This window comes from Misgurnus anguillicaudatus, chromosome 13, assembly GCF_027580225.2.
Source record: "Misgurnus anguillicaudatus chromosome 13, ASM2758022v2, whole genome shotgun sequence".
NCBI lineage: Eukaryota > Metazoa > Chordata > Actinopteri > Cypriniformes > Cobitidae > Misgurnus > Misgurnus anguillicaudatus.
The window spans coordinates 12,076,622-12,092,500 of record NC_073349.2 but is presented as its reverse complement, the minus strand read 5'-3'; the positions used below and the strand labels follow the sequence as shown (position 1 = coordinate 12,092,500).

Here is a 15,879-nt window from a genome sequence, read left to right as displayed (position 1 = left end):
ATTTACATTTATGCGCTAGCAGCACTGATCTATATAAATGACTGGATTGCGCATGACGTCACAACTGTGAAGCCACCGCGCCGCCATGTTGGTATACCCAAATATTCTATTAAATTAATGGACGCAATCAGATTTTAATGATAAAACATCACTTTACTAGTCTTTGTTTTTATATCTAAAGTCTCCCTGTACATTATTACAACACAAACGTCCTAAGCATGTACATAGTTATTTACTGAAAGTTGTACATTTTAGTTTTTAATCAGTTATTATACATTCATCTTCATTACAGTATCAGATCAGCAGACAGACCGCAGCATATTTAGTATTAATGACAAACGTGCTCATTCTAAAATCTATATAAATAATCATACTTTGTACCGTATGTGCATGCAATAATTTGCTGGTTTTATGTTATGTAAACTTACAAGTTACCGGAACTTATTTAGAGAAATAACGCTGACCGTGTAGCTGAATGTCAAAAAAACCTTTATTTATACCCGTGTCATTAACAGAACGCAGCAGACGCACTCACCTTAACGGTTTTTTATAAATCCATTTTCCTGCCCGATTAAAACATAAACATTGCAAATAATAATATCAGAATTAACAGTTAATTTACGTACACATATTCTAAAAATAATCTTGCGTGATTGATACGCTGTAAAGCTGTTGAATTTAAAACATGATTTTGAATGGAAGTCAATGACGCCCTCTGCCGGTTGGGTATACCAAGATGGTGGTTCGAACTCTGCGCTGGCTTCACCTCACGCTGTTTCATTAAGCGTTCTATGCGCAATCCAGTCATTTATATAGATCAGTGACTAGCAGACGTTTTTATTACGAGTGTCTTACAGTACAGTGCATTCTATCTGTACATTATTTCTGTTTGTGTTCTCTAAGTATCAAACCGATGGCTTTTGCATTGCAATGCAGTACATGATTCATTTAGCTACAGGAACATTAACAAAAAATGTATTAATATTAAAGGGACACTAAAATAGGCTCATTTTCCAGCTCCACTAGAGTTTTGGAATCCATTCAGCTGATCTTCGGGTCTGGTTGTACCACTTTTAGCATAGCTTAGCATAATCCATTGAATCTGATTAGACTCGATTAGGAATGAGAGTATGGTTCCTAGCCATATCGCCCTAGAAAATCGCAACTTTTAATTTTCTGTCGGTCTTAGTACACAATATAACTACAGAAAAGACAAGTTTTAAATAGGAAAAATATCCAAACTCTCTGGTTATTTTTGAACACGATGCTAATGGTCTGATCAGATTGGATGGATTATGCTAAGCTATGCTGGGGGTGGTGGCACCGGACACGGAGATTAGCTGAATGGATTCCAAAACAGTAAGAATCGAATGTTTAACTCTAGAGGAGCTGGAAAATGAGCATATTGTCCCTTTAAAGGTGCAGTGTGTAAATTTTAGCGGCATCTAGTGGTGAGGTTGCGAATTGCAACCAACGGCTTAGTCCACTGCTCACCCCTCGCTTTTGAAACACATAGAGAAGCTACAGTAGCTGCCAACGAACAAATATGTCATTGTAGGAGACAACTTGGTAAAAAAAATTGTCTGTTAAGGGCTTCTGTAGAAAAATGGCGGTACAAAATGGCGACTTCCATATGTAGATAAAAAGGTATCATTCTAAGGTAATAAACACATAACGGTTCATTATAAAAAGGTCTTTATACACCCCATATAATATAGTTTTGTATATAATTTTGCATTTCTGTCAAGAGATTCTTCAAAAAATTACACACTGCACCTTTAATATATGTGTTAATACTCACAAGTGTACATCTTTATATCCAAAGGTAAGATCATGCGGCGGATCCTGCGGAAGATAGCGTCTAATGAGCGGGATTTAGGTGATGTGTCGACACTAGCGGATAGCTCCGTCATTGATCAACTGTTTGAAAACCGCTGCAGTACCGCCGTGTGACCACCAGTGTCACTCAACTCAAACCTGCTGTCAGGCCCTGTATGAGCTGCAAGGGAGGTAAAGTCTGGAGAGCTAGATTGTAGAATAAAGCTAGCAGGCCGACAGAACGCTAAAGGCTTATTCAGAGATATATAAATCCTACTGCAGCTCGGCGACTTCTTTTAAAAAGATCTGGGATTGATTATGGTCTTTCTAAAGGATTCACTTGTATATTAAAAAGCCATTTTTCTTCCCCAAAACTTTATTTTTGTTATTTGCCATGAAGATTTTTTTTAATGTGTGTTTGTTTTTTGCTTTAGCACTATTGTGCAAATGTGTCGTCTCCAATTTATTTGAACACAAACCTGGGTTTCTATTTTAACTGCTGTCTCCATTTCTAAACGCCAGTGGTGTCCTTTTTGTCTCTATTATGTATTCAATTACCTCCTTTATTTGAGTTATTCATATAACATATGACTACATTGTTCTGTCAATTATCAATGTGCCAACATAACAGAAAACTTACATTTCACTTAAAGTGTGAAGATTATGGTCCGCTTTGCTCAGATTTTTAAGGAAAGAGCATTTTCTATACAAGCCAAAGCATACAGTAATGCTTAGCAGGATAACATTGTGTAAAGCAGAAGTATGTAAAAATATCCCTGCAACAGTTTGCAGCTGTTCCTGATGAGTTTGCTTGTGATCTGTCTGATAGTTAATTCCTCTGTGGAGGTTTTAAATAAGCTTTGATTAACCTGCAATAGATAAACACTGTGTATGTGCATCTTAAAAGAGTCGATGGAGATCTAAAAGGACAATAATAGCCATTCTGTTTGTAACGTCAACTTTTATTTAAATCAACGGAAGTGTTGAGGACCATGTGCCATTTAGAAATACTGTGTCATTTAATTGTGCAGACATTTATGAAAGGTCTTTAAGGAGAGGAGTGGTCAAATTCCAGCTTTCACCTGCTCTGAATTTGTCGATATATATTTTTTTAGGGTTTCAGGTTCAGCTGGTGCTGTTCATTCAGCTAGGCATTAATTGTTTTGTCAGTTTTTGTGAGCTTTTTATTGATCCAGAAGTGGATGAATATTAGCTGCGTTTATCAGTCCTCTAAAAAAAACACTCATACTTTTGGGATGAGCGACTGTACCTTTAAATTCAGTTTAATGTATGCGTTTCTTTTTAATCATTTATTTCCTTTTACTTGTAATCTTTTTATTTGAGAGAAAAAAAACAATGTCTCATACTAAACTGGGTGAATTAAAAGTGCTAAAATAAAAGTTTTCTCATGTCTTTCTTGTATTTGTGTGCCTTTCATTTATACATTGTTTACATTTTTTTGCACATCTACTTGTGTCCCTGCTGTTGGTTTCCCAATCTCCACAAGATGGCAGTCACTCATTCTTTCCAGCAGGACAAAGGGACTCTAAAGAGAAACTGTGGCTCTACTAAGGATGTAAATCAAGGGTTAATTTTATTTTCCATCACACAGAACCCTTTTCTGCATGAACTACATGCATGTTAAGTTAATTAACCCATAAGTTCATGTTTGGTGCTCTTTTTCTGGGAGAAAATCCCATAGGCCATCTGTTACTCAAGCAGTGTGAATCTGATTGAATAATTCATGGCACATTGCTCACTTTAGTCTGGGGATTGTGTGCAGCAGAGGGCCAGTCGGTCACTCGTTTTATGTCTACGTGTTTGTGTATTCGCACAGGTTTATTTTTAAAATGTCCTCAGAAATAAGCTAATTTGAGATGACATTTCAGGTGGTTATCACTATTTTAAAGGCTTCAAATTGGACCAATTGAAAAATGCTGTTTCACGTATGAACATGTTTATTGTTCTCACACTGTCCGTGAAAAAATAATGGTTCCTAGCTGTCACTGGGGCGGTACTTTTTTTTTCAAAAAGTACACCTTTGCACCTAAAGAGTTCATAGTATCTCAGAGGTACATATTGGTACCAAATGTATAAATATATGTACGTACATGGTACATATTAGGACATCTTTAAAGGATATTGCCCCAGTGATGGCTTGTGACTATTTTGTTAACAAATTTTCCAGACAGTGCATAAATGTATAAGCATTTTAGAAGGCATGTGTGTTTATTAGGATAAGTCTATTAATTATAAATAGCTATGTATAAAAACAATAGAAGTACACGTCTGTTTATGTAAGTAGATGTGTTGTTATAAATATTACTGATGATCAAGTAAAATTGTGGAACAATTTTTTGTTTATTAATTATTGTCCCTAACACCCCTTTATGACATGGGCTGGGGACAGGCTGTGGCAACAATGAGAGAGGCAGCATTAAAGTAATATAATATTGTTGTTTATTATTAGTGCTGGGCAAAGATTAATTGCATACAAAATAAAATTGTTTTTTTTTGCATAATATGTGTGTGTGCACTGTGTGTAATTATGTATATTTAACCACACACACATACATTCATTTCAGAATTTTTTATTTAATTATAAAAAAATTAAATATAATATTGAATTTATAAATAAATAAATATATACACACATGTAAATGTTTTTTAAATACTTGTATATGAATGTGTGCGTATTTATATATACATAATAATTACACACAGCACACACGTGTATATTATGCAAAAAAAAAACTTTTTTGTATGACATTAATCGCGATTAATCATTGCCGAGTACTATTTATAATATTATTTTTCATTTAGTATAATGATTTATTTTGATCAATATTGTTATTATTAGTATTATTATTTTATTATTATTTACAACCACTTTTTATCATCTCCCTCATCCTTCAACTCCCTTCCTAACCTAATGAATTCATTTTATGATCATTATTAAAGTTATTGATGTTACTTTTGATTGAAATATCCATTGCTTAACCTGTATGCATTACTCTAAATAACTCTTATTGATTTTTATTATACACACGTGCAATCACAAATACACCAAAGTTATCAGAATGGATTTGCAAGGGCAGAAAATATGTACGTTTGCTTGTCTTTTTTTCCTTTTGTATTATCGCATAAAAATGGAGTCACTTGTGTTTATAAATGTTACAATAACAGAGACTGAAAGTAAATTTTTCGGTTAATGCATTTAAGTTTATTTAATTATAAACACGCATATGCTGCTTGTAAACTGATCCAGTTCTCTTTATAAACCCAACAATTATCCATCTGAAGTTCTGGCCTGTCTTATATTAAGTATATTTATACTCTTTCACATTCATATACCATACACACCCTACTGAAAATCCAGCTAAGACCAGCATAACCTGTTAGCAGGTTTAAGATGGTCCTCCCAGCCTGGCAAAGCTGGTCAAGCTGGTGGGCCATCTGGTCTTTCAGCCTAAAGTCCAGCTTAAGATGTGATCAAAACACCTAGACCAGCCTGCTACACCAGCAAAAACCACCAACTCACCAGCTTATGCTGCTTTTTCCAGCTAAGCTTCTCCTTTTGTCCGATTTCTTCATTTTCCCCATCATTTATCTCTTCTCCATCCCCTGTGCTCTCGTGTCTCAGGCCACATTGATGTTTGTTGTACGATACTACTGGGAGCCAACAAGCCCAGTGTCAGATAACTCAGTATTTTCCTGGATGTTCGGCTGTACAGACGATATCTCAGTGGTGTCCGGCTCTTTTGTGTCTGGATGACTGAAGGACGTGAGATCTCTTGTGTGGTTTGAGATGCAGTACAACGAGAGGCAGGTGCAAACTCTCTGTACTGTAAGGATTGACTCGGGGCTATTTCTCAGTTGTTGCTGTTAGAAACAAAAGCTTTGTGTGCTTCACTGACAGTTGTAAGACCAAAACTAACTGTTGTATAAAAATAAAATAAATCAATTATTAAAATAACTGCTTTTCCAGATTCTGCATTAGAAGTGTCATGATGCTAAAGTCACACAAATCCTGTTTCTATCATCAGGTTGATCCTCCTGTTGAAGCTGTCTGCTTTATATTATCTGGCTGACTGCGGGGCACAAGGGGAGGTCTCTAGTGTGTCTGTCAATGTTGGCCCAGCTGTCAGCAGCATTTGACCACTGAACATATGCACTACGAAGCTGCTGTCATTGTTTCTCCTAATAGGCCTTCATTACACACACACTTGTCACACTCCAGGAAGCAGACACGCATGGGACAGGTGGGAGAATAGAGGGCCCAAAAAGACGAAGAGCAAGAAACAAAAGGAGTTATGAGGGATGCGAGAGACACAATGGAGGAATAATAGTGCTTCTATCAACCCAGAAAACATGAACAAGATCAACCCAGTAACTTTGTTTGGTAAGCCATTCTTTGCAAGCATGTCACTGCATGAAAAGAGCTGTATACGGACAAATACGGGATGGGAAATCCCTGCTAAACTTTAGGTTTGCCAGATTTTCGAGGCAGAGTGCTTGGAAAGGTAATACACCAAAGTAAACTTGTGAAACATCCAGAAACTTTACGTTTGTGGATGTATATAGGAACTGGTGGAAGTTTCCAGGAATCCTGTGAGGAGAGGTGGGTGTGAGGTGTGAAGGGCTTTTTATATGTTAATGACCCACAGGTAGAGGTGTCTTCTTTGTTTTCAGAGCTGAGTGGGGTGGGGTGGGGGGTTAACCATGTCTCTTTAGACAGCACATACAGTATTGTGGTACATAAAAACTGTTTTCTAAATACGTTTATTATTAATATAATTTAATTAGTCTATTTAAGAAACTTAGCATCCTTCAAAATAACTAAAATTCAATGGACACAATTACAATTTTAATGTGTGAAAATTATGTCTCTGACTCAAGAGAAATGCAACAAATGTTATTTAAGAATATTTATTTCCAACACTTTGAAAACATGTCTTGAACTGCCCTAGGTCAGAATATTGTGCACGTTTCTCTCAATGCTGCATACATCATTTAAAAGAAGCCGTTCAAATGACATCATGTAACACATTTTTGCTAGCTAGGATGTTGATAATGCTAAGTTCACACTACATGATTTTAAGCCAGATTTAAGCCCGATTTGCAAGTCGTTCGCTCGCCGACAGGTCGGGGTGTGATCGGGTGCAAATCGCGGGGGATTAGCGGGCGATCGACGTTCGCGAATCTGTTGGTATGAAAGAGCCAACAACGCATCAAAGACGCTCGCAGACGCCTCGCAGACGCGTCGCCGACACCACAAAAATATCTAGCATGCTAGATATCTGGAGCTGTCGCGCGACTCAACCTCCTGTGATGTCACGAGCTACAGCCAATCCGACCCGGGGTTCAGGTCACACGGAAAGATGAGTAGCATGTCACAGTTATGAATGCCTGTATGACGTTTCACATATATATGTACAACAACTGCGCTGAGAAAAAGAGACGGTGGAGAGAAATAGCAAACGCCGTAAAACAGCCAGGTGAGCAAATGTTATTATTACATTATCTAAATGTTATAGGGTTAAATGTAAATTAATTCGTCATATTTCCATATACATGGATATTATCATAATCCTATTTTTGGGATATGTCTGTAAAACATTATAAAGTGTATAATTATTTTTACTGTAATTCTGTTTATTGTTATATATTGTGTATTAGAGGATATTCAGCTACATTACAATCTGCCTTTTGTACCAGTCGAAAGAGCTTAAACCAAGGAATAAATTCTCATATTTAGTTTGAATAAACAAATAAAATAAATGAAAGGGTGAATGTAAATATTAACTGAAAACAATGCATTTCTTTATTGATTTTAGACTTTACTGTTGCACAAGTGGACTCACAAACAACTATATACATCAACTTCGTTTGGGAACCATAGCTTTGGAATTGAGGGATATTGAAGACCCAGTTCTCTCATCACATCTCAAAAGAAGCATAATTGTGATGATATACAACGGCCAGGAGACTGACAAAAGTGGATCAATGTTGTCACCTGAACAACCTACCTTATGCATATATCATACATGACATGTGCGGTCCCGATGTGTTTTTGTTTACAACAAACTATTGACTTTACTATGTATTACATTTATCAATAAGGTGATTAAACTTGTTAAAGGGTTTAGATTGAATTTCCCAGTGCTGTTTCATGAAATAAATGGTCTATCGAAAGTAATACATTTAATGCAACAAAGTATAAAACACATTGAGTCATATTTTACAAAAACAGGCAATATGAATAGTGCTTTAGTGCAATGTAGTACATTAGAATGTATATCATGTGAACAGACAAAATATACATTGTTAGAACACATGCAGCGCGCCACATTAACACAATTAAACATTACAAAACTCCCTATGTAGAGCCCCTTTAAGGGCTGGGTGAGATATAAATATCTTAATATAATTGTGTGTGATTGGCTGTTAGATTAATCCACATTGAGTAAAAATGCCCAGAGCTTATCATCACAATCGCCATAAATTTTATCATGATCAGATATGTTGATGTTTAATCGCCCTAGTATAGAAACATTGTTAATGTTCTGTGAATATTGAGTGTGGATCAAGAAATAAAGTTAGTATAAGGCACTTAATTGCAACATGCAGATTGCCTTTATTACATTCCTGCACCTTTTGATTTGTATGCAATTAAAATTTTTTGAATAATAACACAACAATAAACAGAATACTTAAAACAATGAATAAGTGAACCACATGTGTGTTCTTTACAAATACAGGACTTTAGAACACACAAGAAAACAATTGTCCTAAACTGACAATAACTGGCTTTAATCTGCTCTTTGAGGGATAACTCTACATCAGTTCCTTTTAAAATGTGATGAACTTGCCAATAATCACTACCCGCTGGTGAGACAAAGTAGTCCCGCATCAGATTGCGTTGCACTTTTGCTATTGCCATACAATTGCGATGTGAGGTGTATTTCATCGGTTGAAAAGCACCCATCCCATGATTCTTCCACTGCCCATCATCCATGTTGTGGTCAGCAGTCTGCTACAGCTGGAGTGGTAGCAAGTACCCCAAAGCAATGTGGAAACTGCCACTTCCTTTCGAAGTCCATGGCTATTGTATGCCACTCTCCTTCCGTTGATGGTGTCTAAAACAATAGGACACACCAAATGTCAGTGATTAAATTATTATATATTCAAGACTACAGTTTACAGTGGATTTATTTGCATAGCTATATGCAGAACAAAGTTGGATAGCCATGCTTTTGTGAGTCAAACACCTTGGGTCTCATTTATAAAACTGTGCGTAGGATCCTTACTAAAAGTCTACGTATGCACAAAAGCCAAAATGGCATATGCCAAAAAATATTAAGACAGACAAAGCAATGTTCCCTTTCTGCAAGTGTGCGTACATGAATTATCTTCAGATCCCACCATGCAAGCCCATTCTCCTATTAATTTTTTTTTTATAGATCACAACCTTTGCGTGGGAACTGGCGTACACATATTTCAAGACCTGTTTTGTGCGTACACATGCTTTTTAAATGAGACCCCCTCATACTTAATCCATATAAATAAGTATAACGATAAACTAAACAACATGTAGAATAACAAATATTACAATATTAGGTTTGGAAGTAATTTTATATTTATTGCTGTGTTAGTTATCACAATTCATGTTTCTACACAAAATACTTTAATATACACATAGTGTAAGCTCAGATAAAATTATGAAATTAATGTATACAGGTATGTATAGACATAAAATAGAATTACTTTTGCTTTCCAGAACTATATCCCTTTTTCTAATAATACTTTTTACTAAAATACTTTTATCAAAAACAGTAAACTGCTGATGTCCACAATGTTATGGGTGTTCTTTTTTTAAAATGAAGTAGTAGATTTTATATATATCTTTATATTTTGTAATAACCCTACCTTCAAGAAACCGTCCTTTATAACCTGGTACAGAGCAGAACATCCAAAACTATTTGTGAGATGGTGCTGGTCCCCCATCCTGGACTTGAACCTGAGGGACTTGAACGTGTCACCTGCATGACACAAAAAAGTTCAAAAACATACCCAAACAGAAAAAACGTTATGACAACATTCAGTTCATATTCGTTTGAAATGAAATCACACAAACCTGTTGCATAGAATCGCAGGGTCAAAGATAAACGCTCTCCAAATCATATTTTGCGAAGCATTGCCTATTCTATTTGAACGATAATTAAATCAAGAAACACAGCTTTTAAGCACAGTAGACAACACTTTGATATTTTAAATGTGATCATAGCCAAACATAAGCATGCAGCTATATTTCCTATATAAACAAGCTGTACTCACCTCAAATCTTTAATCCCTGCTGTCCGCGTGTGGTTCTGATCCACCTCTCCACATCACATCTCTATATTGTTTTTCTTTTGCGGCTTTGCATCGCGCAAACGGTTTGCAGCACTAATTTCTGTCTGAAGTTTATAAACAAACAAAAGTTTTGCGCGTCTTCTTGTTTCTTCTTCTGTGGGTTTTTACCGGCGTGCGTGTAGTTTCGCGTCATTTCCGGTTTGTTTTATCGCGTGATTTTTCGTGACAGAACGTGGTTTGTAGACAAGATAGAATCGTTGGGTAATAGAGTTGTTCTCAACTCGTGTAGTGCGTTACCTCCTGTTGTGGGGCATTCACGTTGTGTCGTGTGGTGTGAACTGCTCAACAACGTGAACACTCCTGATTTCACAGAGAGCAAGTCATGTAGTGTGAACCGCACAGTTCGGACCTACGTTTCAAAGTCATGTAGTCTGTACGAGCCTTAAATTAGTCAGTGAAATGTAAAGCTGCTTGATTTTGCTGATGTCTCATGATTTGAAGTTCACTGTTTCTATTGTTATTATAATTCTACCCTAACATTTCATTAAATCTTTTAAAATAGAAACAAAAATATCAATAGACAGGTCCATAATCTAAAAGACAGTCTTTCACATGTGAATGCAAAACATGTTCGGTGATACTGACTGACAAACTTGGGTAAACATATCTGCAGATACCTGTCCGCTACTGTACTTCTAATCCAGAGGTGCCCAAAGTTGGCCCACAATAGATCTTTAATTTGGCCCATCATGCCACGTGAGATAAGGAAAAAGAAAACAAAAGTCTTGACGCAGATGTTCATATTTTTAATTAAACATTTTCTAAAATGTATCATTTTTTGTTGTATTTTTACATTACAAAAATGTAAATTAATATTAAATGCAAGGGATTAAAGTGATTTTTTTATGTTTCATGCATACTTGAAGGTGTATAAAATGCACCACAAAACTTAATGAACTCGGGTACTACAGGCTAAAAATGAAGAGGTTTTGGCAGGGGCACACAGAGAAAAGGATATTTAAAATTGATTTGCAAAATGATTTCTTTTTTTTACAAAAAGTCTTGGAAAATAAAACTGCATTAGTTATGCATAAACGGAGTAATGTTTGCTTATTTATTTTTTAAATATTAGAAAATTATAAATTAGGGGTTATCAGAGCAACTTTAATTTTAATATAACACAACACCATTTACTTTTGGCCCACGGCCCTCAGTCAGGTTTGGCCCTTGTAAGGAAAATGTTCGGGCACCAATCAATGTATAGTCTATCTAAGGAGGTAACTGTTAGCATATGAAAATGCATGCTTGTACAAAGTCAGACCACATATTATCATGTTTGTCTTCAATCAATCAATTTAAATAAAAGAAATGGGGACTTTATTAAATAATAAGGGTCCATATATCACAGTGATAAAAGACATACATATATTTTTACTTTAACATGAACTAATGCTGAGTTAAGGCATATACTATCATAAACTAATGAAGAGTCATCATTAACATGACATGCTTTTCATTGTTAGTTAATGCATTCATTTACAATAAATTAATTTGAGTTCATGTTGTAATTAAGTAAGTTCAGTAAGTTACATGTCTTAACTCAGCATTAGTTTATATTTACTTATATTTAAGTAAGAATTCATTTAGGTATACGTTCAATGTTTCCAATGATGAGCAGTTAATCCACTAAACCCAGAGATAATTCCTGAGGCATGTTTAAAGAGTTTTGTATTTCCTCAAGTAAGTGCTGATTCACAAAGATTTTATATTTAAGAAAATCTGAGCATCATTCAAAATAACTGTTAACATGTTTGTCAACTAAACATGTTTTGTCAACGTTATAAACTTTATAGAAATATTCTTTATTTTTTATTAATGACCAAGTATAAAGAACAATGCATGGTGTGAAAACGCGGATTATATAAAAGTATATAATAAAGTGCGAGCAGAGGATCAATCAAACTTGGGCTGGAATGATTGTAGTGCATCCAATGCATCTTGGAATTCGTAGTTTACATCTACAGCAGCATATGGTACAGCAGTGACAACGCCAGAGAAAAGGACTACATTTCCCAGAATGCACCTACACCCACTCATCTGCCCCCACTTTTCAGGTGCGACTGCTTGACCTATGGGCTTGACGGGAAAATTCAAAATCGCGAACCGTTACAGCCTGTGGACGGTGTCTTTGTTTGTTTGCTTATCAACAGTAAGGTAAGTTTGATTTAATTAGTTTGTCTGCATCGCGCTTGATCGGATGCCTATTTGTTCATATTATGTTATTTACTATGATTCGTTTTTGTCTTTATACTAGAACTGTTTGAATTTTAAAGCACAAACAGTAAAACATTAAGGGTATACATGGTACACAGCGGTAAACATGAGGTTAAAAATACGCGAAGTAACATTCAAACCGGGCTGTTAAAAGAATCAATTCGATGTTTAAGTTTTTAAAAACAATAAAAGAAGCCAAGATGAAACGTTCTTTGCTTAAAACAAACATGACAACAGTAACCTGTGTGTTGGAAATGTTAGCAGCTAGCAATTGTCTCTCTGCTATTTTAAATGATACACAAACGATCTTTTGTTGTTTAAAAGCTCATTGCTTTAGTGCTGGTAGATGCTGCTTATTTTTCAAGACGGTTTTAATACCTTTATATTGATTTGTAACAATACCAGCTTCACTTTGAGAGAACCTAGATGCTAATTGTAAAGAAGCTTGGAGTCATAATATATTTTAACGTAATATGTTTGCTGTTCTTCATCTTTTAAAATATGAAGTCTATCCATGTTTGTGTTTACAGAGGTCATGTACACTGTGGTCAACTTTGTGGACGCTGAAGAGGTTTCTGGGTAAAGATGATGTAAGTTTATTCATTCAATTTTTAAAATCAAACAGGTTAAATAGTAAACAGATGTGTTATGATGTATGTGATTTTGATTTTTAATTCTGTGTTTGACAGAAAAATATAATTAAGTAACAGTGGAAGCTAAAACATCAGACTGATCCAGTCACTGAAGAAATTGATGTCACTGCAATCTGGCCAAAATGATGTAAGTTTAATAATGAAATTATTAAATCAAAGAGGTTAAATAGTAAATAGATGTGTTATGATGTATATGATTCTATTTTTATTCTGTGTTTGATAGACAACTAGATTGGAGTAGCCTACTGTAATGAAGCTGCAGAACGTCACAGAGACTCTGAGGACATCAACGCAGAAAATCTAGTAAGAAGATGTACATTATGAAGTTATTTGATCATATATTGTTGTATCTTTGTACAGTTTAATGTAAACTTTCTAAAATGTACAACTTTATGTCATTTGATTTGTCGTGTGTGTGTGTGTGTGTGTGTGTGTGTGTGTGTGTGTGTGTATCTGTATCTGTATATGTATATGTGTATTAGTATTATGCCAAATACTTATATGTACTTTTATATTTCCAAAGGGCTCCAAAGAGATGTCTGTCCAGATGAGGGTGCATCAACGTTACCTTTGCTGACAAGTATATGCTTTTAGCAGTTAACTTAATTCAAACCATTTAAGGAAATCGGTTGCCTTAAACCATTAAGTTTTTAAGAACATACATTTGAGTACTGTGAACTTAAGTCTTGTGCAATTGTGCACTTATATTTAGGTAGTGTGAACTTAAGTATAAGTGCTTAACTGCATGTGACTCAATTTGTTTAAGTTCACAGTACTCAAGTCTATGTGTTTTGAGACTTGAATGGTTTGATGCAACCGGTTTTCTTAAATGTGAGAAATTACAGTGTTACAGTAAGAAATGTTTGAATAATTCCAAGACAGAGCTCTGTGATTGATTCTACACTGCAAACATCACTTTCTAACACTTTTTGTCTTGTTTTCAGTAGAAAAACTACTGTATTTTCTTGATGAGCAAAATTACCTTGGAAAGTGTGTCTAGTTTTTAGACAAAAATATACAATTACAGATAATTTGTGCCTAAACAAGAAAAAGTATCTAACAATGGGGTGAGAAAATTGTGTTTTAATTAGGTTTTTAAGAAAACTTAAGATTTTTTCTCACACTATTGGCAGATATTTTTGCTTGTTTTAAGCACAAATTCACTTAATGTGTGTGTATTTTATTTATTTATTTTGTCTAAAACTAGACTTGTTTTCTTGGGTCATTTTGTTCCTCAAGAAAAAGCATTTTAATTTAAATAATATTTCTACTGAAAACAAGACAAAAATACTATGTAAGAAAGTGATTTTTTGCAGTGTTGGACTGATTTCTTAAAAGCAAGATCAATATAGTTGTTGTTCATTTTATTAAGATATTTACTACATTACAGTGGCAGCTGGTGACTTCTTTTTTTGTGAGCACTTGATGCGAAGTTTGTCACAACATGTATATAGCCCGTCATTTGTGTGGTTCCCAATTTCAAAATATGTGTTTTGCGTGTCGAGTGCGTGTATGTGCATCACGTGTTTTGACTAAACACGTGATGCACGTGGTTTACATGAAGCAACAAACACATATTTTAAAAACACAAGCAACACACATGACACTTTGAACACTTATTTGGAATTTGCAACCCTCGGATGAGCAGTCACGAGCAGCCCCTGCTACATTAGATTGTACTACTTTGAATGTAGTTTTCATTGTTGCTTTTATTTTGTTTTATTTTACTCTAATATTGCTTTCTCTGTCTGTATGTTTATGAGTTTAAATTGTATTGTTTATGTATGCAACTTTTAATATTTGTGTATTATATTATTTTGTGATTGCGACAATTGTGGATTGTTCAGTTTTTTATTAAATAAACGTTTCAAACTCAATTCAAGTTTTTATTTTTTTTAAGGGTTTTGGGGATGTATAGTAGTATATAGTGGGGGTTGTAGTCTATCTGCATAGCAGGCAAATAACCAATCAAGTCACTAAGCTATGAGGGCTTGGGTTGGGCTTAAAACAAAGTGTAACCAATCAAATCATCTCAACTGGAAAGTTTCAAAGTTGTGTCCCAATAGTTGTCAGAGTTTTGGGAGGGGGTTTTAAAAGCAACCAATCAGTGTTGAGAATAAAACACCAATGGGGACACTAGAATTGTGCAAAGGTGTGAAAGTCCAGTACCTCTGTAGGTGTGAAAGTGGCCCCTGCCAAAATCTTCAATGGGATTACTTGCCATGGCAACAAATGGCTGCATATTCCACGGGGATATCCCCTCAGCAAGATACATCCGAATTGGTATCATTACGGGAGTTTCCTAACTTGGTGGAATTAGTAGTTTACCCTCAGTGGAACTAGTAGATACTTCCGAAAATCAGTGGTGTTTACAGGAGTTTCCTAGTACGGATACACCTCTTTTCATGCAGTGTGTACAAAAAATAGGTAGTTCAGATTGCTGTTTGGTGAGGTAGGTAGCAAGGCCAATTGAAGAGTTTGGTTCCAAAACGCAATAAATCAATTTTGACAAATTTCGGATAAACGTGTTTTTTATACAAAGAAAGTGACAAGATGAAAACCACTATTTTCTTTTACAAACTTTCGCATAGCATCTTTAGGTTATAAAAACATAAAAAATATAAATCCATAACTTGATTTTCAAAGATTTATTATAAAAACGAATTATTTTTTCCACAAAATGCAATAAATCCATGACAGTTTTTTTCAAAATGCTATAAATCTATTCAATCAATGTATAAATGTGCATTCATCCTTGCCGTTTTATAATCATTTAGTT

The 15,879-nt window shown here is 35.1% G+C and overlaps 1 protein-coding gene and 2 long non-coding RNA genes across 4 annotated transcripts in view; 2 read left to right on the top strand and 1 right to left on the bottom strand.

Moving 5' to 3' along the window:
* The window catches only part of acss2 (acyl-CoA synthetase short chain family member 2), a 22,777-nt gene extending 19,546 nt beyond the window's left edge, over positions 1-3,231 (top strand). For both annotated transcript variants that reach the window (XM_073875037.1, XM_073875038.1), the window contains exon 18: positions 1,826-3,231. In XM_073875037.1, the coding sequence (XP_073731138.1) occupies positions 1,826-1,953 (128 nt within the window). In that variant the 3' untranslated portion in view covers positions 1,954-3,231. The remainder of the gene's footprint in view (positions 1-1,825) is intronic.
* Positions 3,232-8,005: 4,774 nt separating this feature from the next.
* LOC141369279 (uncharacterized) lies at positions 8,006-10,624 on the bottom strand. The gene is made up of 4 exons (XR_012372864.1): positions 10,156-10,624; positions 9,956-10,024; positions 9,748-9,860; positions 8,006-8,957 (listed from the first exon to the last, which is right to left on the bottom strand). It is a non-coding gene; the product is annotated as an uncharacterized lncRNA (long non-coding RNA).
* On the top strand, positions 10,623-15,027 carry LOC129419463 (uncharacterized). The gene is made up of 5 exons (XR_012372865.1): positions 10,623-12,387; positions 12,978-13,037; positions 13,137-13,227; positions 13,324-13,403; positions 13,624-15,027. It is a non-coding gene; the product is annotated as an uncharacterized lncRNA (long non-coding RNA).
* The last annotated feature ends 852 nt before the right edge of the window (positions 15,028-15,879 follow it).